General features: G+C 38.8%; 1 protein-coding gene across 1 annotated transcript; it reads right to left on the bottom strand.

Moving 5' to 3' along the window:
- Nucleotides 1-9,281: 9,281 nt before the first annotated feature.
- Nucleotides 9,282-23,590, bottom strand: ythdf2 (YTH N6-methyladenosine RNA binding protein F2). The gene is made up of 5 exons (XM_053509945.1): nt 23,228-23,590; nt 21,033-21,112; nt 18,093-19,697; nt 11,122-11,184; nt 9,282-9,652 (listed from the first exon to the last, which is right to left on the bottom strand). Exons 1-5 carry the CDS (start codon nt 23,274-23,276, stop codon nt 9,629-9,631), a joined length of 1,821 nt encoding a protein of 606 aa, XP_053365920.1. The 5' UTR covers nt 23,277-23,590; the 3' UTR covers nt 9,282-9,628.
- Between the last annotated feature and the right edge of the window lie 262 nt (nt 23,591-23,852).

The following is a 23,852-nucleotide window of genomic DNA, read 5'->3' as shown; positions in this document are numbered from 1 at the left end:
TTCTCCTCGTCCGAGTTGCATCTTCTTCTGAAAGCGACTGCTGCAGGAGGTTCTCCATGGACGGAGAACAGAAACGGCGCCGGGGGGAAAAAAACGGGACGTATACACTCCTTTCTCGGGATTCACCAGCTATTCTTGAAACGAGAAGGAGGACAAGATGGTGGTGGCGCAGGGATCTCTGTCTCTTATCATCTTATTTTTTAATTGTTTAATGTATAAAAAAAAAAGAACAGAAAAGAAAATGTATCTAAATGTAATGTTCTTTGATTTAATATTGTTTTGTATGATGATATGTTATGTTTTGTGTATAGATATATAGGAATTATAATGGCTGTATGTTGTGCATGCATCTCTGTGATTAGGGAATGCGGAGAGAGAGAGAGAGAGAGAGAGGCGAGAGGAACAAGGTGGGGGTAGGGAAGGATGGAGAGAGGAGTGAGAGAGAGAGAGAGAGAGAGAGAGAGCGGTAGAACTCCCTTCAGTAGAGGCGGATAGCTTTACATTGCGGTGCCTCTGTGAGCTTCAACATGGACGACGATGCTGAGGTGAGTCTTGAAAGGATGCTCGAGCAGAAAGAGCTGACAATTCACATCTCTCTCTCTCTCTCCCTCTCTCTCTTTCTGTTCTATATTAGCATATTAGCATGCATAGGAACGTGGCTGGTGCTCAGGATTCCTGCAGGTCTATGCTGTAATGTGTGTGTGTGTGTGCGCATGTGTGTGTGTGTAATGAGGCTGCTTCTTACATAATGCTCTGTTGCTAAAAAAAAAAAAAAAAAAAAAAAAAAAAGGCACTGAAGTCGACTCCATGCCGCCTGGATTTCATCTTGCATCAGGATCAAGATGCCTCGGAAAGCAGGTCTATTCTATATACACTTCGCCTCTCATATACACACACACACACACACAGACTCACACATGCAGTATTTACACAACAGGGAAGAAGATGGCGTCATGGTGGATGTATGGATGGACTGCTATTTGATAGAGCTGGGTGTGAATGTATATGAAAGAGAGAAATTACAGTAGGAGCGTGTGTGTGTGTGTGTGTGTGTGTGTGGACCGCAATTACAGAGACAAGGGAGCAAGAAAGGGGAGAGAAAATATTACGACAGACCAAAGGATGAAAAGGAGGAGAAGGAGCAGGAGAAGAATGAGAGAAGATTACGCACACCGTAGATTCAGGGCGATAACGAGAGAAAGGATCAGGAAAAGAGGAACAGAGATGCAGGTGTGAGCTATGGATCCGTAGGTTTGAGCTCTTTGTGTTCACAGTGGACCTTGATTTAATTTCAATACAATTAAGGCACGCGGTGAATGCCAAGAGAAGAACCGTTACACACCACCCGGCTCACCGAGACGTGGAATGGAGTGTAGGTACTGAGACAGATAATCGGGCGCAACCTCAGAAGCGACACAGGTTAGAGCGGCCCTACCGTTAATGTCACACCGGTAACACCGACTGGCAATATTTACTGTGTAATACTGACTCTGTTATCTGTCTGTGCACTAGGCCTTGTGCATGAACCTGAAATAAAGCTTTATTTAAGCACAATTGTGGATTGGGTTGCTTTCTTTTCATCCTTCCTTTTCTAAACTACATTAATTGTGCCCTCACAGTACAGGATTCGCTCAAACGTCAGCATGTTATCCAGTTTTCAGCCAAAATTCCATCAGCCTAATAAAGACCTAAAGACCTAAAGGTCACAGGGTGCATCAGGGACCTCATTCTGTCACATTACATGCAAAAATCATCGCTCTAAACTATTTAAACTTGAACAAACATATAGAGCAGTGTAATGCAGAGCGAAATGATTTTTTTTTTTTATAGCTCCATAGCTGTGTATATATATCGTATGAGCGGGTTGGGATACAGACACAGTATTCGCAGTCAGGCCAAAAAACAGCCAAGGTTGCATTATTATTATTATTATTATTATTATTATTATTATTGTGACCTACATTCAGGACACACAGACACATAATAACATAAAAATATAAAAAGCAAAAAAAAAAAATGCTATTTTTACAGTAAATATTACTTCGTGCATATGTGAACATTTTAGTACATGAGTACAGTATTAATCAGAGATACTGCATATTGCATTTCCACAAAACCAAACACAGACTCAGTCTTTTACATTCCCGTCTGATTTTATGCTTTGTTATAAATTTAATATTTATGTTATGAATCCTATAAAATCTTTTAAGCGTCTTAAACAGTCTGTGCGTTATCAGAGAAACGTCAGGGCCTGTATGCTGATCTGTGCGCAATTGTGCACACTGAGACAAAATGCGCAACGGACCTGACCTGTTCACAGGATGTTAAGATCATAATAATAACAATAATATAATAATAATTATATGAACAACAACAACAACAATAATAATAATAAAAATGATAATAATAGCAATAGAATAAAAATACCTGGTTCATGAAATTATATATATTTTATATTATTATATATTATATTATATATAATATATGCATAAAAAAATTATTATATATATATATATATATATATATATATATATATATAATTTATATTGTAATAATTTTACTATATATATATATATATATATATACATACAATTTCATGAACCAGGTATATATATATATTTCATTCTCCACACCAAAAAAGGAAGAAGACCAAAAATCCCTTGAAGTGTCCTTCTCTGATAGTAAATATTTCTTTATTATCCCCCTCTCGACTTTAAGTCACTAATAATTCACCATGATGTCACTTCAAATCAATAAAAGCACGCACAATAGGTTAAACACAGCTGAAGTCGAGATTAAGTTACACAGATCTATATAGACCTTGTTTAATATCATTTATAAAATGCATCCTCGAGCACGTTTGCTGAGTCCCTCAAATAATATCAAAGCAGAATGTTAAATGGAATGATATATATATATATATATATATATATATATATATATATAATTACTCTGTTATATGGCACTCCTTCAATTGTTCCATTACTGAACTGAATCCGCTGCGTTTAACTGTCCCCACAACGCCTTCAGACACCTTTATTTAACACTTCACTCGACATCTTTTTAATGCTGTTCATTTCATGCAGTTATACATGTGGTCTAATAATAAACATAAAGGGCACACATACTGTAGGTGACGCGCGCGACTGTTTAACTGGCGTGTGCATGATTCAAATTCGACATCAACCCTCCAAACGCAAATTCAACATTTTGACAACGTTGTGTAGTTAGAGAGCAGCAAGTCCACTCATTTTTAACATGCATGGTCGGTGATAGTGTGTCACACACACACACACACACACACACGTGTATATATATAAATTCATATTCCAATGAATGTTCACCAGGTACAAATGAAAGCATAGGAATTCATAAAGATAGCAAAAAGATGCTAAATTAACTTCTATCTATCTATCTATCTATCTATCTATCTATCTATCTATCTATCTATCTATCTATCTATCTATCTATCTATCTATCTCAAACCATTCACATTACATATTAAATATGCAATATAGACACTATCTTTTTAATGCAATGGTTTTGGCTTTAACATGTACAACAAATTTTTAATTTCACTGCACATGCATGTGTGTGTAGATAAATATGAAAAATAGAGAAGCAGTTAAATATAAATATATGTTAGTGTGAGTGTCTCAATCAGGTCACTCAGTCATCATACATTTCTACTATCTATTCTCAGCCAACCTTGGTGTTTTTCATATATATATTTTTTTAAATAATCACAAATAGACGCTTAATCTTGTCCCTTTGTGGTGATGTATTTTAAGACCTTGATTGGACAAGACTGAAGGGGGTTGGGGATGGGGACGGGCAGACGGTGACTGTCTAAAACGCACTGCTCTTACAGACACGTGCCTTCCCCCATCCTGCTGTCGCTTCTGCGTCCCGTGAGACTGTGTGTTCCTCTGGGACAGCGAAAGAGACTGAGACGCAGAGCGAGGGGTCAAAAGTAAAACCTTCAGGAACCCTGATTTAGAGAAGGCCATAGGCATCGCCACGTGCCACTTTACACATCGTCGACTCCATACATACACAAACACACACACATACACAGGAACCCAAATGCAGAGACTACCTAAAATACACATTTATGATCACCCAGTTTACTATAGTAGCTACATGACTTCTTGCAAACGCACACAAAATTTCCATCTTTTGCAATAATGGACTTAAATCTTTAATGAGTAAAAGGCCTCTAGTTGATGGATGGGTTTGACCTCCCTGACAGGTCAACCGTTGAAAAATTCACCAAATGCAATAGCGTCTTCAGCTCTGCACTCAATATGAATTAAGGCCTGCGGAGAGAAAAGGTCTATTGCTACTTTTTTTTTTTATAAAGGGTGTGTGTTTGTATGTTTAGGGGGTGTCGGAGAGCGATGTTTTCTGCTATATGTTGTACATCCTCTGTTAATATATAAGATATTAACTATAAACAATGTAACATCACAAATAAATAAAACAGACATGCTGAATAGCAGATAATGCTGTACTGACAGCAGAAACACACACACACACACACACACATTATATACAGTACTGTCAGAGACAAATGCTGTAAAGCAAACATACCCACAAAAATAATGAAATTAAATGTTCCTACATAAAAATAACTTTAATGTGCAGTAAAAAAAATTATAGACTAAACAAAGCCACCATTTAGTGTGATAATTAAAAAAGCGTAATAGTCTCAGATACAATTTAGGTTTAATGAGTTAATTAGCTTGTTTTATTGATCTTCTTGGAGAATCTGCCACAGTTCTTTTGAAGACTCAGATAGCCGCACTTTTTTTTAAAATGCAAAAGCCAGCAGCCATCATTATCTTTTTCTGTTTATGCAATGGTCTGTTATGTAATATCCAGCTTTTGTTAATGACATGAAAAATTACTGAAAAATTGTTTGTTCGTTATAAAATTTAATATATAATTTAATCGAAAATGTTTCATTTGACAGATCATGCCTACATAATAATATTAAAAAAAATAATAATAAAATTTATATAATCAAATATATAGTAAATATCTAAAAGTAAGAAATATTTAATATTTCTATGACATTCATTCACTATGATAGTGGCGTGAATCTGAATGTACAGCTTTAAACATCAAACCTAATAACCATAATGACATTACAAATTTATCGAATTGAAATATATATTTCCCCCCCCCACGAATATAAGCAGCTGCTCTTGTATCTCATTGTTTTTACAAATCAAATAACTCACATTCACACATTCCTGCCAGAATAAAATAGATTATTGCTGCTCAGACAGGAATTCTGGAGACTCAGGATTGGAAGGTTGCAGGAGATTTGCTGCCCTCTATCGGCCAGTGCCTTTGATTTCGGCTCCAGGCCGCCATTTCCTGAATAGTCGATTTACTTTAAAGGAAAATGCTCACAATTTTTTCCTCACTCAAGTTTAACACACATTCACATTACCTAAGAATTGTTATCCCCTGCTTATTTTGAGTATTTGAGACAATTTATTTTTTCTGACAGCCAATTTATGATGACTTTTCTTTACTAACTTACCTCAAGAGCTTAAGCTGATGCTAAAAGGCTAACAAACCCACTCACTCGTCTTTATCCTGTATTCAGGGACGCAGAGGGCCTGGAGCCTATCCCAAGAGAGGGTATGAGGAAGGGTACACCCTGGACAGGGTACACTTGGGCACACACACACACACACTACAGACAATTTGGGAACAATTAGCCTAATTTGCATGTTTTTGGCCTGTGGGAGGAAACCCACAAAACACAGGGAGAACACGTAAACTCCACGTGCACACAGACCCTGAGCAGGTTTCGAACCTTCGACCCTGGAGATGTAAGGCGACAGTGTTAACCACTACGACACCGTGCCACCAGGCTAACAAACCCCACTACAAAAATGTGAAAGCCTTATCAAAGCAGTGCTCTTGATGCGTTTAATTTTTTTTATCTTCATAAAAGTTTAATTTAATTTTTTTTTTACTTTATATCCACCCTTAATTTTGTATTTGCCCAAGTGACGGCCATTTAGGCCATGTAACTCTAATTTATTTTAAACAAATTGCATGAAAATAATACATGGTATTCATTCAAATGTGTTAACCCAGTTAATCAAATCTTTCTCTCTCTCTGGACCTCTCTGATTTAATGGTGTCATTGCTATTAAATGTTAAGTTTTTGTGAGCACATACTTTGCCATTTCGATTTATAATTATTATAAGCAAGTTGTTTGTTTAAAGTGACTATCCGTCCCTCACACAGTATTTAGTAGACTCTGTAATTAGGGTAAATTTGGTCAGGTACCATATATATAAAAAAATAAAAAATCAACTAAAGTTTATATTTTTACATGACAAAACAGACTCATGATTTTTTTAAGCATGAGACGTTAAATGTTAATGCAAAAGTAAAAATAATTTTAGTATTTGGTAATGCTTTTTCCAAGACAATTCAAGACCACTGTTGCCTTGCACCTTCAGGGTCTGGGTTTGATTCCCACCATGGGTCTGTGTGCAAGAAATTTGGTCGTTCTCCCTGTAGTTGGTGGGTTTCCTCCCACAGTCCAAAAAACATGCAGATTAGGCTAATTGGCGTTCCCAAACTGCAATGAATGGGCAACCCATCCCCGGTGTACCCCACCTCGTGCCCCAAGTCTCCTGGGATAGGCTCCTTCCTGTAACCTTGTATACAAAATAGAACAGTATAGTAGATGAGCTAGTAAATGTTCTGACACTAAAACACTAACGATTAAGGACACTTTACTCTGGTCTACCAACTGGATTAACCTCAGTTCATTACATTACCCTCATTGACATCTTTATCATCCCTTTTTCCTGTTCCTTGTGTTGATATACAGTATCAGAATCCAAATCATAGTCTCTGATTTACAGCAAGCGCTTGATCCTGGTCAGGTTCATGATGGAGCCAGAGCTTATCCTGTGAACACCTGATTTAAAAGGGGAGTACAAACACCATCACACTATGCACACACAAACATTCATGTTCGCACCTAGGAGAATTTATCCTAGCCAAACCAAGTACCGGTATGTTTTAAATAAGTGTGAGGACACTTGAGTATATCTGACGCAGCCTCACAGGTCTTTGGATCAGCATAAAGGGTCACTGGTTTGTGCAGAGCCCAATGGATCGTGCTGGTTCTCTAACTGGGACTCAAACTCAGGCCATAGCAATTGTCTACATTAAATGCTTTATTCCAGTCAGGGTTGCTGGTGCTACTGAATCTTATTCCAAAATTCCTAGAAGTGAAGTATTAATACACCCTGCCAATCAAATCTGGTGGCATTTGGCATGTCTACGGGAAGCTGAATGAAACTGAAGAACCTGGAGGAGCAACATGAAGAGAGGGTAACCTGAGCTTGGGGACACCAAAGCGATGAGGTAGACAGCTATACCACAACGCAAACCGTCTCTTAAGCCCCAGAACCATCTTATTACCACTTAGCAGGGAAATAAAACAAGTTAGAAAGTTTGTCAGTACATCCTCCACATCTAAAATGCTGGTCTCTTAGGAACCCCTTTAATGTCCCAAACATGTGGAAATGGTTTGAAGTGAGGTTTAGGACTGTATGGGGGATAAGGCAATAACTCCCAGCTGAGTCCCTGTAAAGTGCAAGTGGTGCCAGCGAATGACTGCGTGTACAGTTCCCACAGACAGATGCACCTCTTTCTCAAGGTGTTCCACTCGCTGAACGTTCACAGAAATTACAGCATACATGGATGGCCGGCCTTCTTAAGAATGTTTGAACATTCACCAGAAATTTTAACACAAATCCCGGTTTGACAGGAATGCCTCTTGTAATAAAATAAAAGAAAAAAAAAATCTTTTTTTTTTCCTTTTGAGGCCCAAAAGCACTATACAAACTATACATTTAAAAAAAAATTGTGTACAAAAAAAAAGCCACATTAGAACTATAGTGTTTAAAAGTAGTTTTCATTAAATAAATAAGGGAAAAAAACCCTGGCACTGCCTAATTACTTGGTGTTTGCGCCAGTTAAATGCAAGCATGTGCCCACATACCCACACACACTCATGTAACATTAACCCATACATAACTTGACATTCTGTTCACAAACACATCCTTATTTTAGCGGTTAGCAGAACCAGCACTTGAGAACACGGTAAAAGTATGTTTATTATACTGGGAACCTGCAAAAGGCTTTCATGTTTGTTGCATTTTTACTTATCCACCAACATCATAAAACTTGCATAATTCATATATATTCTTACTTTGGAATGAATAAGAATTTTAAATACAAGACTTTCACAGGACAATCACCACACCCACTGCTCATCCCGCTAAATCTTGCAAATTCTTCTTCTTTTGCTGCATGCACAACTGCCACCCAGGAAAATTAAACCAGACTACATCTTTTTAGCAGCCTTTTTTTATTATTCTGACCGGAGCCAGGAGGTTTTGCAGGACCCCTTTTTTAAAATGCATGAACATTAACATACTACAAGAATGGTGGGTGAAGTATGGAGGCGGCTACTGAAGGGATCGAGGGTAGAGGGGGCAGCTAGGCGACTTGGGACATGGGTTAGTGTGGGGAAGTGAAGAATGTAGTCAAACAAGGGGAGAATGCAACATGTGCTGAGTATACCACATTTATTTTCATGAACTGAGTAATAGAAAGAGGTCCACAGCCCTCCTTGATGCTGATTTAAGAAACAGAGAAGAGAAAGAAAAATGGATGACAAGAAGAGAGCAGCCCATAGCATCATTTTTCAAGGGGGAAAAGGTCAAAAAAACTAAATCAGAGAAAACTTTTAAACACAGCCCCATTTTTGCACACCATAAAAAAAATTATACAAACGACAAACTTAACATTCCTGGTGTTTGTTTTACTTATCCTGACAAAAACCCGCTCTTCTTCTGCCAGACTTAAAAAAAAAAAAAAATCCAGAATATTCATGGTGATTAAATGTTTTCACTCTTATGAGGGATAAGGACATCTTTCATTTATGTGAAAGGTAATGACATTTTGCACAGGTTACTGTAGAATTATTCATAATGCAACTTCCACTGAAAGGCCACTCCCACTGTGCATCCTGATTGAATCGTTTCCAATTTAAAAAAAAAAAGGGGGGGGGGGGGTTTAAACAAATGAAAGACTACAGGTTTAGACAGGGCCTTAGAATCCAATACTAAAAAAAATATCCATTATAGACTTTAGTGATGAGGCAGACCAGCCTTGCTCTTGGACTGTAAAAACAAAACAGTTTAAAAAAAAAAAGGGGGGAGGGGGAGAGAGAAAAAAAAAGGAGGCAGTAAGGGGGGGAGAGAAAAAAAAAAAGAGAATGGGCAAAAAAAAAAGGGAGCGAAAATGATCACCTAAGCATCCTATAGAATTAAGTTGTAGTCCTATGAATAATCGTTTTTTTCCTTTACTACAAGTTCAAAGTAAGTCTTTAAAGTCAACAGAAATCAAGAGAAGAGTCTTCATTTAGGTTTTTTTTTTTCATTCATTTTTTTCTTGCTTTGAATCCTTGGATAAGTCTTTTTCCCAGAATAATCAGTGAGAACATCTGGATGTATGATTGGGGAGAACAGGACCCTGTCAGTCATTCCCCTCCGCAAAAAAAACAAGTGGCTTTTACTTGACACGTCCTTGACGTTCCTAGGGAGAAGTGAGAGAGAGAGATATCGGTCATCAAATACATACATGCAAATTCAAAGCAAATACAGGACTTGGTCTTGTCCAATCAACTGAATTTACCACAGGTGGACTGCAAATAAAGTTGTAGAAACAGGATGCACCTAAGCTCAAGTTTTTTTTTTAATAAAAAAATTGCAAAGATTTCGAACAAACTTCTTTTACATTGTCATTATGGGATATTGTTTGTATGAAAAATAATAAATATAATATATTTTGCATAAGGGTATAACATAAAATGTGGAAAAAGTAAAGCCCTGCAAATACTTTCCAGATGCACTGTATGATGTACTTCATGAAAAAAATGCCTGTTTAGAGATGATTCAAATGGGACAATTTCACATAATGCCGAATAAGGTGTTTCGATTTTGTCGCAAAAAAGAAAGAAACAACAAAATATAAAAGTGAAAATGTTACATCACACTGCTTTTGAGGCAATGACGATTCATATTCAAATCATACCTATGCAAATATTTCTCTCTTTTATATAATGTACATATAAAAAGTATTTGCCTCATTCCTAGTTTGTTTTGTACATCTGTCACACTTAAATGATTAAGATCGAACACATTTTAATATTACGCAAAGAAATACAAATCACAGTTTTTAACCAATGATTTCATTTATGGGGGGGTCGCTGTAGAGTTTGGACAGCATTTTTCCCATTGGAATGAATGGGATCATTGAATCACGAACTTGCAGAAATATTGGATGCAAAAAGAAATAAAGTTTATAGTTTATGCCATTAATATCCCTCAGGCAGCCTCCTCCCTGTTCGTTTGACCCAGTATCAGGTTGGGTCTGACTTTATACTCATCTCCGATTATTTGCTAATTCAGGTAGCAAAATGTACCATCATGAGACTTTGATGTAATTAAAAACATTCCTAACATGTAATCTTTTAGAACAATGGTGCTTATGCAACAGTGTAGTGTGAACATGCTTTATTTATAGTACTTATTTACCAGACTTGCTCACTAAATGACTGTTAGTGTGATAATTTATTGGAATACTGCTGACGACACCATAAAGGTTACAGGTTCACCCTTTGGTGATAATTTTTTTGTTGTTGTTGTTGTCTTATCATGCCATACCAACCTTTCCCCTCACAGGTTTTCATTTTTGGGAAACTCTTAGAGTAACATTTATTTGATTATAGACATCTTTTGATCCAAACTACAAAGCACTAGAGGATAAGCACATTCAGTAAAATGTAAACAAAGAATCCAGTTCATTTACTTCAAAGGATAAATTATAATATAGTCCTATATAGTCCTTTTTTTTTAAAAAAAAAGAAAAGCTGTTTTGTTTATAAATCGAGTGAAAAAATATGCATTCAGGACTGCATAACATCAGCATATTTTATTCGCCCCCGCCCTTCCCCATCAAGCAAACAATAAAAACAACATGCCATTGTTAAAGGTGTGCCTCACCTGCAGTCTGTAGTGACTCCGGCTGGGATTACTCGAGTATGGGTCATTCCCCTGGACCTCCACCTGCAGGAGGGAAGAAGAAAAAGCTATAAAATGCAGTGCATTTAACTATGCAAACACAGATGAAGTCTAATTTCCCTGTGAAATGACTGCCCACAACCACTAGATCTCAACCAATAAGAAACCCAACCAAAATCTTCAAGCATCAGTAACTGTCCATGCCATGTACATATACATGTTTAGGGGGGAGGGGACACCCCACACATTATGCTCTGAATCATCAGCATAAGCAGAAAATGATATTATAATAGAGGCACACAGTGGCAATAACATAGGGGAAGGAAAGGTAAATTAAAAATTTTTTTTAAAAACATTCCAAAATCTGAACCTCAACCAGCTCAGGAAATAAACCATCCATTGACTCAAAGCTGGGGAGACAAACTTCTAATATTAGTATTCATAATCAAAAATTAATAGTGTGATAGGACTGCAATGAAATTCTCAAGGTTCATGATAAAATTTTGTTTAAAAAAGTTAAAGCTATTCAGCATTCTTATAAAGCGATGTTTAACAGCGCAAGCATACTGTTCATAGCATCATATCATGACCTCTTTTCAACTGTGTCTGTTCATTTTACAGGTAGTTTTGAAAGCACGTTCGTAAGCCAGATTTGTTCTCAAGTCTGACAAACTGAGTATTCTACTTAAGGTTGGGTACCAATACGGCACATATATAACCGGTATGTACTGAACCGAAACAGAACGCGAATTTCGGTGCCACTTAAAATGCCTGAACTATCAATTGAAATATTTGTTTTCTGGATTCATACATTTTTGTGGATTAAAAGTTTATTAGATTAAATAAAAAAATTAAAAGCACGAATCATCAGGAAATGAGACCCATCCGAGATGCACGTGAATGCAGTAACTAACGTCACACTTGCTCTGACGGCAGCAGGCGGTCTACCGCTATCTTAGCTTGCTAAATTAAACTTTCGTTAAAATGCCTAAAACTAAACAGTCGAAAGTGTGGCTATATTTCACAAGAAAGGATTCCGACACCGCGACGTGCAGCAAATGTTTCACAGCAGTTGCGTTTAAAGGGGGAAACACGTAAAATCTAATGAAACATTTGAGGTTACACGGAATAGACATAAAAGCAGAGGGATGCACCGTGTTTGACAGCTTGTGGACAACAGGTGGCACTATCGGTGTGGACGACCCCAGCCTCAGTCATACCAACAGTAGCAAAAAGGAGTCCGCCGATTATGATGACGACAGCAGCCTTTCCGCAGTTTAGTCGTAGGCTAATGTAATGTTAATTACAAAATGCAAATCTTGCATTCATGCTAACAAATGATTAAACGATTTGTAAAATACTAATGTAACATGTAACTGTTTATAATTACGGCTTTCCAGCTAGTACTAGTAGTACTACAACAGTACTTACATATTCATATATACTTTAAACTTTTAATAAATTTTTTTCGATTTTAAGCATTCAATTTTTTGTTAAAAAAAAAGGTGTTCTTGAGTCATCCACCATAATTTTGTGGCTTTTGTAAAGTTCAGGCACCGTTTTAAAAGTATCGATTTGGCACCGGTATCGAAAAAAACCCAAAAGATACCCAACCCTAATTCTACTACACTTTTGACACAAATATACAATATAAAGCATACCAATCCACTTGCCTAAATCTGTCCCCTTTCCCCACACAACGAATATCATGCATCAAATCTAACAGTGTTTGTCTCGAAGCTTTTCCCCCCTTTGTATTGGACTGTGAACTCTTTTGTTGAGGTTTTTCAAAATTAAGATTATTCACCACCAGGACAGCTTTCCAGGAAAGACATTTTCTATTAACGTGTTGCCAGACTGATTCATTGAACCTGGTGAGGACAACTCATTTCTCCCGCACCCCCACACCATATACTGGACTTTAGACATTTGATATATTTACTTACACTCTGAAGATCTCACTCTCATCATCTATACCGCTTAATCCTGTAATCAGGGTCACGGGAAGCCTGGAGCCTATCCTAGGAGACGTAGGGCACAAGGCAGGGTGCCAATCCATCGCAGGGCACATACACACTACAGCCAATTTGGGAACGCCAAATTAACCCAAAAAACATGTATTTGGACTGCGGGAGGAAACCCACCAAGCAGAGGGGGAACATACAAGCTCCATGCACATAAAGATGGGAATCGAACCTGGCCGGGAATCGAAACCGGACCCTAGAGGTGCAAGGCCACTACACCACCTCCCACTGAAAATATTGTATATAATTATAAACATTGGTATCTGGTGCACTGCAATGACTATTTTGTACAATACACATGAACGACTTCCGCAATTTCTTTGCATCGACGAATGTTGGTAGAACCGCAGTCCGTTCATATCTGCGGAAATTTTTTTTTTTTACTGTTCGTAAGTCGGGGACTACCTGCACTTGTAATTGATGAAAGTCTAAAAATATTATGTTAGGTGTTTAGGAAATTAAGCGTTTATTTGTTGTCCAAAGTATTGTTTAAAAGAATTGCTCATACTTGGTATTGCAGTGAGACCTAGTCTGTGTATTTTTTTACACAATGCATCACTAGTTTTGTGTGAAAATCTTAATTGGGGCAAAGTAGACATAAACAAGCACTGACAATGTCTCACCATGCTGTAAGGCACAGGTAAACTGTCAATTTGATCCAATTTTTGGGCCTTGTCATTTTTGATAAGATTTGACTCAACAGCACTTTAGGTTTATTGTGTTAGTAATATTTCTTACAGGTCATAAAATATTAAAAACTATTGTTATTTTGCTTAAATTTCATATCTCAGTCACAGCGTAAAGCGTTTCCCCCGCGCCACGCTCCAGTGCAGTAGGTGTTGCATCAATTGCGCATAAATGCAAAAGCAGCAGCAGCGATATTCTCACAATAGGTGAGTATGTGTGGAAATAGGAAGCAGTTTGTGGTTTCAGCCAAAGCGGCGGTAGATTAAGGACTTAGCTCATTTTAGACCATTTGACAAGTTTATCTAAAGAATGTAAAAAGGGTGAATCCCATACATTCCCTACAATTTCAATGCATTTCCCATAGCAGAAGAAAAGTTGGTTCTTTTAAAACTACTTTAATCATACTCTCAAATAGAGGAATAACATCTTATAGGATCCTAGATCACATGTAGAGATGCAGGATTACTGGGGGAGAGTAAAGAAAAGGGGAAAAAAAAAAGAAATCATGATTCTGATTTACACATGCACGCGATGGTAATTTACTTGCATGTATTTCCCTGCATTCAGATGCTGCTGCATTTACATGCGTGCTTATTTAAGCACAATCATCAATTCCCAGATTGGTTTCACACACACACAGTATCAAAAAACACTAACAATTCACCAATCAGATCAGAGATTAGAGAATGATTCAAGTCATACAACTCCTGTGCTTCTGTTATTCACAACGCTCCGATATCAACAAGTGTTCACCATCACAACACTTATTCACTCAATTTTAGCTAATCAGAAGGCAGAGAAGGGACCATACCAGCCCATCAGAAACTTGAGACCTTTCCAGTTTACGGACCTGTTTTGAGTTATGTTTTGTTCTGTTCTTGTGTTTAGCAGCGAGTATATAGTTTATCATCGCATACGTTCGTTCACATTATATTTATCAGAATAAGGCAAACGTTCCGACACACACAAAAAAATCCGATCAGAAACTGTCATGTACAATTAGAATTGAGACGAAAAACTACCAGATAATTAACCATTAAATAATTAATGTGTTTATTCTAATTATATATTTCATTTCAGACTAGCTTCATGACATTTACAGTAAACAGTTTAAACTAATGCATATGAAGTATGGTGGTCGGCTGGAGTGTCCAAAAAGGACAGATGCTATTTATTAGTTATCATTTATGTTCAACAGGTTTAACATTAGTCGGCACGGTGGTGTAGTGGTTAGCATCGTCACTTTGCACCTCCCAGGAGGGTCCGGGCTTGATTCCTGTCTCTATGTCCATGAAGTTTGCATGTTCTTCCCGTGCTTGGTGGGTTTCCTCCGGGTTCTACGGTTTCCTCCCACAGTCCAAAGATGTGCAGGTTAGGCTAATTGGCACTCCCAAATTGCCTGTAGTGTGTGAATGGGTGTGTGAGTGTGTGTGCCCTGCTATAGATTGGCACCCTGTCCAGAGTGTACCCTGCCTCCTGCCCCAAGCCTCCTGGGAAACACCTCCAGGTACCCCTGACACTAAATACAGGATAAAGCTATATAGAATACGAGTATGAGCTTTTACATTATTCACTGTAAGTGTTCCAAAATGTATTTTATTTTATTTTTTTACTTGAGCCCAATAAATGTTTTAGTCGGAAAAAAAAAAAAGAATAAAAGGAAAAGAAAAATGAATGAGAGAATCCTGATCTCGATTCTCATAGAGATAAACGGATTCAGATTTTAGCAAGAATTGTGCAGCCCTAGTCACATGTACAGCTGTGATATGTTCTAGCATAAATCTTTTTTCCCCCCATTTTTTAATTTGAACAGATGATAAGAAAGCATGCGCTCTCATAACCCCCCTCATTTGCTTTTAAAATTTAGGATACGGTACGATTTCACTCTCAGACACACTTTCGGCGAAGCATAAACCAAGTGTAGAAACGCTATTTAGACAGAATTACCGCTTTAAAAGTCACCAGATATAACCAGCCAAGAATCCGAGTAACAACTTTAGTTGCGTTCAGTAGGAATTCTATATAATTTTGGCCAGATGAGATCAGTTTCAAAAACAAACTTTTTTTTTTTTGAGGGATGGCTGCTTGCGGCGATTTTTCATGGTTCATGGAAACACAGAGCCTTATTCAAATAAACTTGGCTCTCATTAAACTGCACCAAAAGCCTCATGGGAATAATAATGTCTCATATACCCATAAGTCCAAAAGTTTGTGGACACATAACCTTGCAATCTCTTCAAGTTCCACATCGCTTATACAATCTTAACCTTTTACAGTTTTTCGCCACTGCTAGGCACCACAGCAAAATAAAATGCAGCAGCCTGGAAATACTCTAAATACTGGCGATAGCATTAGCACTTCATCACGGCACTACAGATGCTGTCTTCACCACTACAGATTGCAAGCAGGATACAGTTTTCATATACTTCTTTCTTTACAAGTTATTAGTCCTATAAACCAGGGACGGGAATCACTAATCACCTCCCTGTACGATATCATGATATCTTGATGCCGATTCAATTGAAATTGCAATCCTGTCAGTTTTATAAACATCCTGATTCGATATTACATTCCCTCCCCAATTAAATTTTTTTTTTTTTAAAGTGCTGCATTTAAACGATCCAAACTAACTTCAAATACAAAATTAGGGTCCAACTTCAAATTAAACCAAAAAAAAAAAAGCCATGTTGTTACTCAGCAGCACGTATCTCAGTCATCTATCATGAGTAAACTTGGCAAATAGATATCCCTGATTATGCGAGATAAAATGTGTAACTAGTTCAGTGTACCACCTGTAGGATTATAAAGAAACTCTTTACCGCCTTAAGTGCCTTCAAAGTCTCATAACTCAAACTGACAGTGAGTTTCTGTGAGAGCACGGGCACATGCAGCTTCTAACGCATGAGATTTTTGACTAATTAGCGCTGGCGGGTTTTTTAAGACTGGTGTAAGCCTGGGTAATGAGTAGGTTTGAGACTAATTCGCTTACAGAGTTTAGAGAAAAAGGCAAATCAGGGGGTTTTTAACATGCATGATTTGTTGATAATGTAACATCATGAAAGTTTGTTTTTGTTGCGCCGCTCAATAGTTTTTAAATGCGGTACAGAATAGTTTTTTTTTTTTGGCTGATCCATGGGTTCATCTCTATTATAAACGTGAAAAAGTCAGTGTGGTGATGCATGAACCACCACCCAAAAGAATTGTGATTTATAACTGAATCCTCCCTACTATAAACACTGCATGACCGCATAATAATTTAATAAAATAAATTAAAAAAGTCCTAGAAACAAATCAAAAGAACTAAGAAGGCTCCTGTGACACACATAACGCACATCGAAACAAAAACCCACCATACTAGACTCCTCTTTGAAGTTTCATGCTGCAGTAATCTTTATCAAGATCATGAAATCCTTGTGGTATTTTTGAAACGCAAACCTAATATCTAAGCCTTTTGTTTTACATTTAAAACAGGGCTTTGTATGGTGATAGTGTCATACAAAGAATCATATAAAGAAAACACTTGCACAACAAATTTACATTGATTGAAAACCTTCCTCAATAAAAAAAACAAAAAACACAGCAGGAGGCAAGTAGAGTGAAGATGTAAAACAAAACATAAGACTTCTGTTTATCCCTCTTTATTTGTGTGGGGTTCCCATCTTCTAATGATTTTGCATTGTTTACTTTAATTTCCTTTATTTTATTTATCCGTTACCATGGAATGAGTTTGGCATTTGAGCCTCGTAAATAAAGACGAATCGTACTTCACAGCAGCTGCTTTCTGGACAGCTCACAGCGGTTTCAGGTGGTAAAGAAGCATGTATTTTCAAATGAGATGCTAAACAAATCGCACATTCAAATTGTGTGGATACAAACAAAACAAACAAAAATAAATTTGGGATCCCAACCAGTTTTTCCCCCCTTACTGTTGTGAAGTTGCATAAGCAAGTATAGCATTAAATTTAATAAACATAACTGTCTTCACATCATCCCTCAAAAACACAAACTTTCCAAACTACAATCTTCCTACTCTACCTTTAGCAACGCAACAACCCTTATCGCTTTACTTACAAGCTTCATAAACGTGCTTTTGTTTGTTTATATGACCAGTTGATGGAGCACAGTGGTGTAAAATGACAATGTTGGTCAACATTCCTTCAACCTCCTATGCAAGGAGTTATTTTTACTAGCGCAACAACAGTCTAAACAACTTTACTCACTTCTGCAAGTAGGAAAGGTTACCTTTTTAACACTCTCCTCCTCCTCCTGGCGCTTCTCATAATGCGAGAAGTCGTCGAAGATGGAGGTGGTGTGCTTGTAGCCGGCGATGATCTTGAGCACCTGCCGCGCCTTGTCGAGCGGTACCTCCTGCGTGTCGCGCGAGTTGGTCACTGGCTTGTTCTCGTTGTTCTCCAGACGGATGTGACGCAGCTGGCTGTTGGGCACGTCCTTGACAAAGATCCAGCGTACGTCGAACCGACCCTTCCACTTATCCTGTGACCACACACCGGCGCACGTGTTGTAGTCCACGGGTGAGCGCATTTCGGCCACGCCACAGAAGTGGCCACTACCGTTGACGCTAAAAAGCAGGTACAGGGGCCCCTTACCGCCCAGAGAGCGGTAGGCCGCGTCCAGGCGCTTGTTGCCGTGCTCCGTACTGCACCACACGTTGTATTTAATTGAGCGGTGGATGTCGTCCTCAGAGTAGCTCTTTATAATAAACACGCGTCCCTGCTTGGGATTCCAGTCAAAGTCCTTCGGGTTGTAGTTGTTGACGAGACGCAGCTTCTCGAGGACCGGATGCGGCTCTTGTGCCACACTGATGCCACCTATTCCGGCACTGGGAGGAGACTGGCTGGCCCCACCTGCTGCATCCCCAAAGCCATTGGCACGGTTACGAGGAGGGACCCAGCGAGTCGGTTGAGATGGTTGTTGCGGAGGGGATGGGCCTTGAAGCTGAGGAGGAGCCATACCTGGTTGCCCGTTAGGAGCCTGGGGGTGCTGCCCTAATGGAACATTAGGAGGCATGAGCTGTCCATTGGTGAGAGGATGCTGCGGTACTCCTCCCGCGGGTGCGGCTGGCTGAGGAGAGGCCTGGTTGGGTGGCTGTCCGTTGGTGGGCAGTGCCGACTGTTGCGGTGTCGCTGCTTTCGGCACTGCCCCTTTGTTATCCCACGTGCCAATATCCATGTTGTGTTTGATTGGTGGAGGGGGAAGGTTTGTGCCCCCTAAGGTACCTTTAGTCTTGACCTTAGGCTGGGGTTTGGCAGGCTTGCTGGCTATGTCTGCCCAGGATGCCACTTTGGCAGGGGCAATGGAAGGTGCGGGCATGCTGGGAGCTGCTGATACCTGATTCAAAGGTCCACCAGGAAGTCCAGAACCAACAACTTTAGGTGTCATGTCTCCCGCCCCAATCTTTAGCCCTGCCATACCCTGGTCCAAACTGTTCATCCCTACGGCCTTGTTAAGAGGCTCATTGGCGGTAAATGGAGACTGTCCATCGATCACAGCACCCCCGAGGGAGCTGGGCGCGTAGGCGTAACTCTGTGTGGACTGTCCCTGAGAGCTGCTGTTCCCCCAGGCAGAGAAGTCAATCCCGCTGGGGAAAAAGTTGAAACCATGCTGACCCAGGAAAGGGTTACTCCCAAGGGCCCCAGACTGGCCGAACATGGCATCTGGGAGGAAGTGGTGCTCCCCGTTGCTAAGCTGTCCGTAAGAGGCCAGGTAGGGCATGGGAGGATCACCGCCTGTGGACCACGCCGCTTCATTGAGCGAGTAGGTGAATCCTATGGAGGGGCCATAGTAGCTAGGCATATAGGAGTCGGACATGGCCGTATATGCATTGCTCTGCAAGGATGGAGAAACAATCCATTAATGAATAAATGTTAACAAAATGCACCAAAAGCTATAAAGCAGCAAAAATATTCTTTCATTCTCATACCGTCCCCCCGCCAAACAGGACATGCATATTTTTACAAAAGTTTAACAATTAAACACATTTTTACCTAGTAGACAAAAAAAAAATGCAGCAAAGTAGAGCTTTAAAAATAAAAAGTTTAAAGTAAAAAGTTTAAGCTTGCAAAGCAAAAAAGAAGTCCTTACACTACCCACTAATATCCTTGAAAGAATTCTTTATAGCAGACCCCCCAGGCAGAAGACGGTCCCTGTTCATTTTCGCGAGGAGCAACTTGCAACTACACAGCCCAACCTCTGATTTTACAAAATCTCAAAAGCGCTAAGAAAGACATTTTAGCTGATTAGGAATTCTGGTGTACATTTATCAAACGCCAAAGTTTCAAAGCTGAGACGGGCACATCCAAAGTATTGCGTCTGTACGAAAAAACAGTGATGCTGATCGTGTCATATCACCTCATCCAAACTGGGCATCCCTCCAACTGTTGCACACAATGTGTCAATGAAAATGAAATTAAACACTGTACCCTCGGGGTACAATAAATAGACGAGTAAGCATATTCAGGATTTGAGAGTCAAGATTAAGACATTCGACCAACTTATTATGCAAAGTAGAAAAAAGGGAGTAGTTTACTTCATGGTCTGGGTTGAGGATTCAAAGCTTTTGTTCTTTTTTCACTCTCTGATCTAACATTCAAGTTTAATCAAGCTCAGTCAGATGAAAGAACACATGGCAAAGTGAAAGGCTGAGCGAATTTCTGGTTCTTTACAAATACTTTAAGACAAAGAAGAAACAGGCAGAAACTAAAGACAAAAGGACACAGACGAAGCAAATGCATGCTATAAATCTGTAATATTCTGTAGTTTGCTGTTGTTGTTTTTTTTAAATAAATAAGTAAATAAAAGAAACAAGAGTTATACATGATTTCCGCATTCCTTTTCTTTACACGGTTTCCCAGAATTTGTGTGAGAGTAGATTTCAACACAAAAAATCCGAACACCAAACAAAAACAACCAAGTGTAAACTTGAGGGAGAAAAAAAAAACTCAAAAATATTAAAAGTTTACTTCTTATATGCAAAATGTGCATACTCCGAATTTGTAGTTAAACACTGAATACAGTTACAGCATATTCTGTTCGGGATATAAAGGTCTGTGAGCAGGATGCAATTAAAAAGAATAAAAGGAGCCGAACAAGAAGCTACAATGGTTGAGTCACCATTTATGTCTACAGGCTCCCTCTATTGTGTGGATGTGTAACAGGACCTACCTGTCTGGGCTGAGCGTTCAGATAAGGCTCGAACTCATCATCATTTAAAGTCTCCTTTTGGGCAACGGCTCCGTTTTGCACTGAAAGAGGAAAAGAAAGGAGGTTACCAAAGCACTTTTGACATATATACTGCCATTACCAAGAATGGCCGCAAAACAAATTCCACATTTACCTCAACCACAGTTTCACAAGTGACGTGAGCTAGAAGTGAAATTCACATCCCAATACATGACCCAAATGAACATCATGTTAAACCATGCATTACACAGTGGAAATATCACCAAACCTTTAATTTTGGGATTATGTATTCACTTTAATTATTAACATCAATATAATTATGGAAGAATTATAAGATATTATGGATGGTAACACGTTAATATTAATGTTTCCAATCCTGATTGATCAGATTGCTGACTGAAAAAAATTTACATGACGATGACTTGCCAACAATGGTGAGTAAAGCCTAACCAGGATTAATAAAATTTTTTTAGCGATGTAAAAGCAGTATCAATCAAAATCACAATCACTGTTACTCTCTGTCAATCTTTACTCTTGTTATAACTAGCACACGAAGACCCATCATTTACATTTAATCTGAACTGTTTTACCCCCTTCGTGTCCTGGTGAAAAGTATTAAAATTTTTTTCATTTTTGTCTTTCTCTCTTACATGTTTTAGATCTGAGCTCTCTTACACACAACTGAAGACAAAAGGTGGCTGTATCTCTCTACAGCTACCCTTAAAACAGAGAAATATTCAGAATGAATAAACCTATTTTAAAGCCATCATGAGTCACAAACAATGTATTTCTTTCCAAAATGTGAAATAAACACTAAAGGAGTCGAGACTTCAGCATAAGCAAAGAAAAAACAAGATTTGACTTGTTTTAGGTTTATCTCTTGGAAATTACAAACATTTAAAAAATGAATAAAAAGAAAATAAAATATTAAATAATAAGAACATATTTTCTGCTTAGTGTTCCCAACCTGCTCAGAAACATAGCTTTGATTATAAAAAGGTGTTCACGACTGATCTACAGACTGGGGAATAAATGGTTTAATAATACCCCCTAATACAAAGCACTAGACTGTCATTCTTTACTCTCGTTATTACAGGCATAACTAAGCAATCCTTTAACGCTGAACTGTTTTAACCCTTCAGGCCAAACCTACACTGTTAACATAATTGAAAATAACTTGAACATAATTTGGGCTCTCTCGCGCTCTGTCTCACACACACCTGAACATGAAAGGTGGCTGTGTTTCTCTACTGCTTCCTTAAAACAAACAAGTAAACACAAATTATTTAGACCCAATTTTGTTGGGTCATCACGACTTAAAGATTGTATTTCTTTCTAAAATGTGAACCGAACATTAGGAGTGTTGAACCTTTGCAAAAGAAAAAAAAAAGAAAAAAGAAAAGAAAAAGTTTTAGGTTCTGTTGGGAATTACTGATTTTCAAGAAATGAAAAATACACAAGCAATAAGAGTATGTCTTCTGCCTACTCTGCTTAGAAACATAGCTTTGATTATAAAGATGTTCATAGACTGACTGAAGGAAAGAAATAAAATAAAAGATTTAATAATAATTCCTGACATAATGAACAAGATATAGGTTTAATCCACTTTAGCTATGAAGTGAACTTGGATAGGAGCAATAAAAAAGGCATCTGTGATTAAACCCAGTTCAGTCAGGTAAGTTGAAATAGACAGCTAGCATGCAGAGTGAACTAGCTGCATCAAGCACTCGTGATTAGCCTTTTTAAAACCGTAAAAAGTTATTTTAAGACGTTTGAAAAGAATTCAAGAAATAAAAATTACCTGTAACTAGAGAAGCATGGTTAGCACACATCACTGAGTGCACTTCCTGAGATTCGTCTCCAGGACACCAAACCTGGCCTGACCGCTAGCAACGCTGCTAACACCACCATGCTAACATGCTAACTAACGTGGGCTCACAACGCACAACCGAGACTAACACCAAACACACCGACTAAACACTTCAAAAGCACCTAAAGTATTTACTCGGTGTACACAATTAGAAATGTGTGCTAGGGTTTGTAAAATAAACGGCGTTAAAACTACATTTCGGCCTGCGCGCTAGTCATGTAGCTGGAATTAGCATTAGCGCAGAGCGCGCGGATCCTATCAGTCCCACGCCAACAAGCATCTTGTCACCAAGTCTGTGAGAGCTTACCTTTGTTTCCTTGGCCTTTCGGTCTCTGGATTGGGTCCAGGTGATTCATGAAGGTTTGAGTTGTGTGGATGAAAAGAGGGGGAAAATAAAAGAGATTTCTATTGACCAGTGAGTCGGACAGCAGGTGGTCAGGCCTACCGCTGCACTACAGAGAGAGAGAGACAGTCACAGCTAAGCTACGGCGCTCGGAAAAGGTTCATAAAGTGCCTCTCGTTACCTGTCCCACAATGCTGCTGGCTGACATTTCTTTCCCCCCTGAAACCTGCGTGTTTAATCGCGTTAAAGCAGGGTGTATTCAATTGTCTTACAGAGTTACCCAAGTGCCCCTGTCTCTCTCTACACAGCTTAAGTGTCTACACAATGGCGGGCTACAGTTCCTCTGCCGAAAGAACCTTTTTTCCTACCCGGATTTCGCCAAATCCCGCCTCCTCAATGCTGATTGGCTAATATTTCAGTCCTGTAGCCAGTCAGACCAATAAACCACCGGAATCCTGAGCCTCCAGCCAATCGTAATACGGAGCCTATCTTTTTCACGAACACGTGTGGGAAAAATAATGTGGTGCGTAAGACTTCAATATGGCTGAGCGGGCTCGGTCCGCGGAGGATGCTCGGAAGATGCGCTTAT

This window comes from Clarias gariepinus, chromosome 13 (assembly GCF_024256425.1).
Source record: "Clarias gariepinus isolate MV-2021 ecotype Netherlands chromosome 13, CGAR_prim_01v2, whole genome shotgun sequence".
Classification (NCBI taxonomy): Eukaryota; Metazoa; Chordata; class Actinopteri; order Siluriformes; family Clariidae; genus Clarias; species Clarias gariepinus.
The sequence above is the reverse complement of the archived record's forward strand: the minus strand, read 5'-3'. Positions and strand labels throughout refer to the sequence as shown.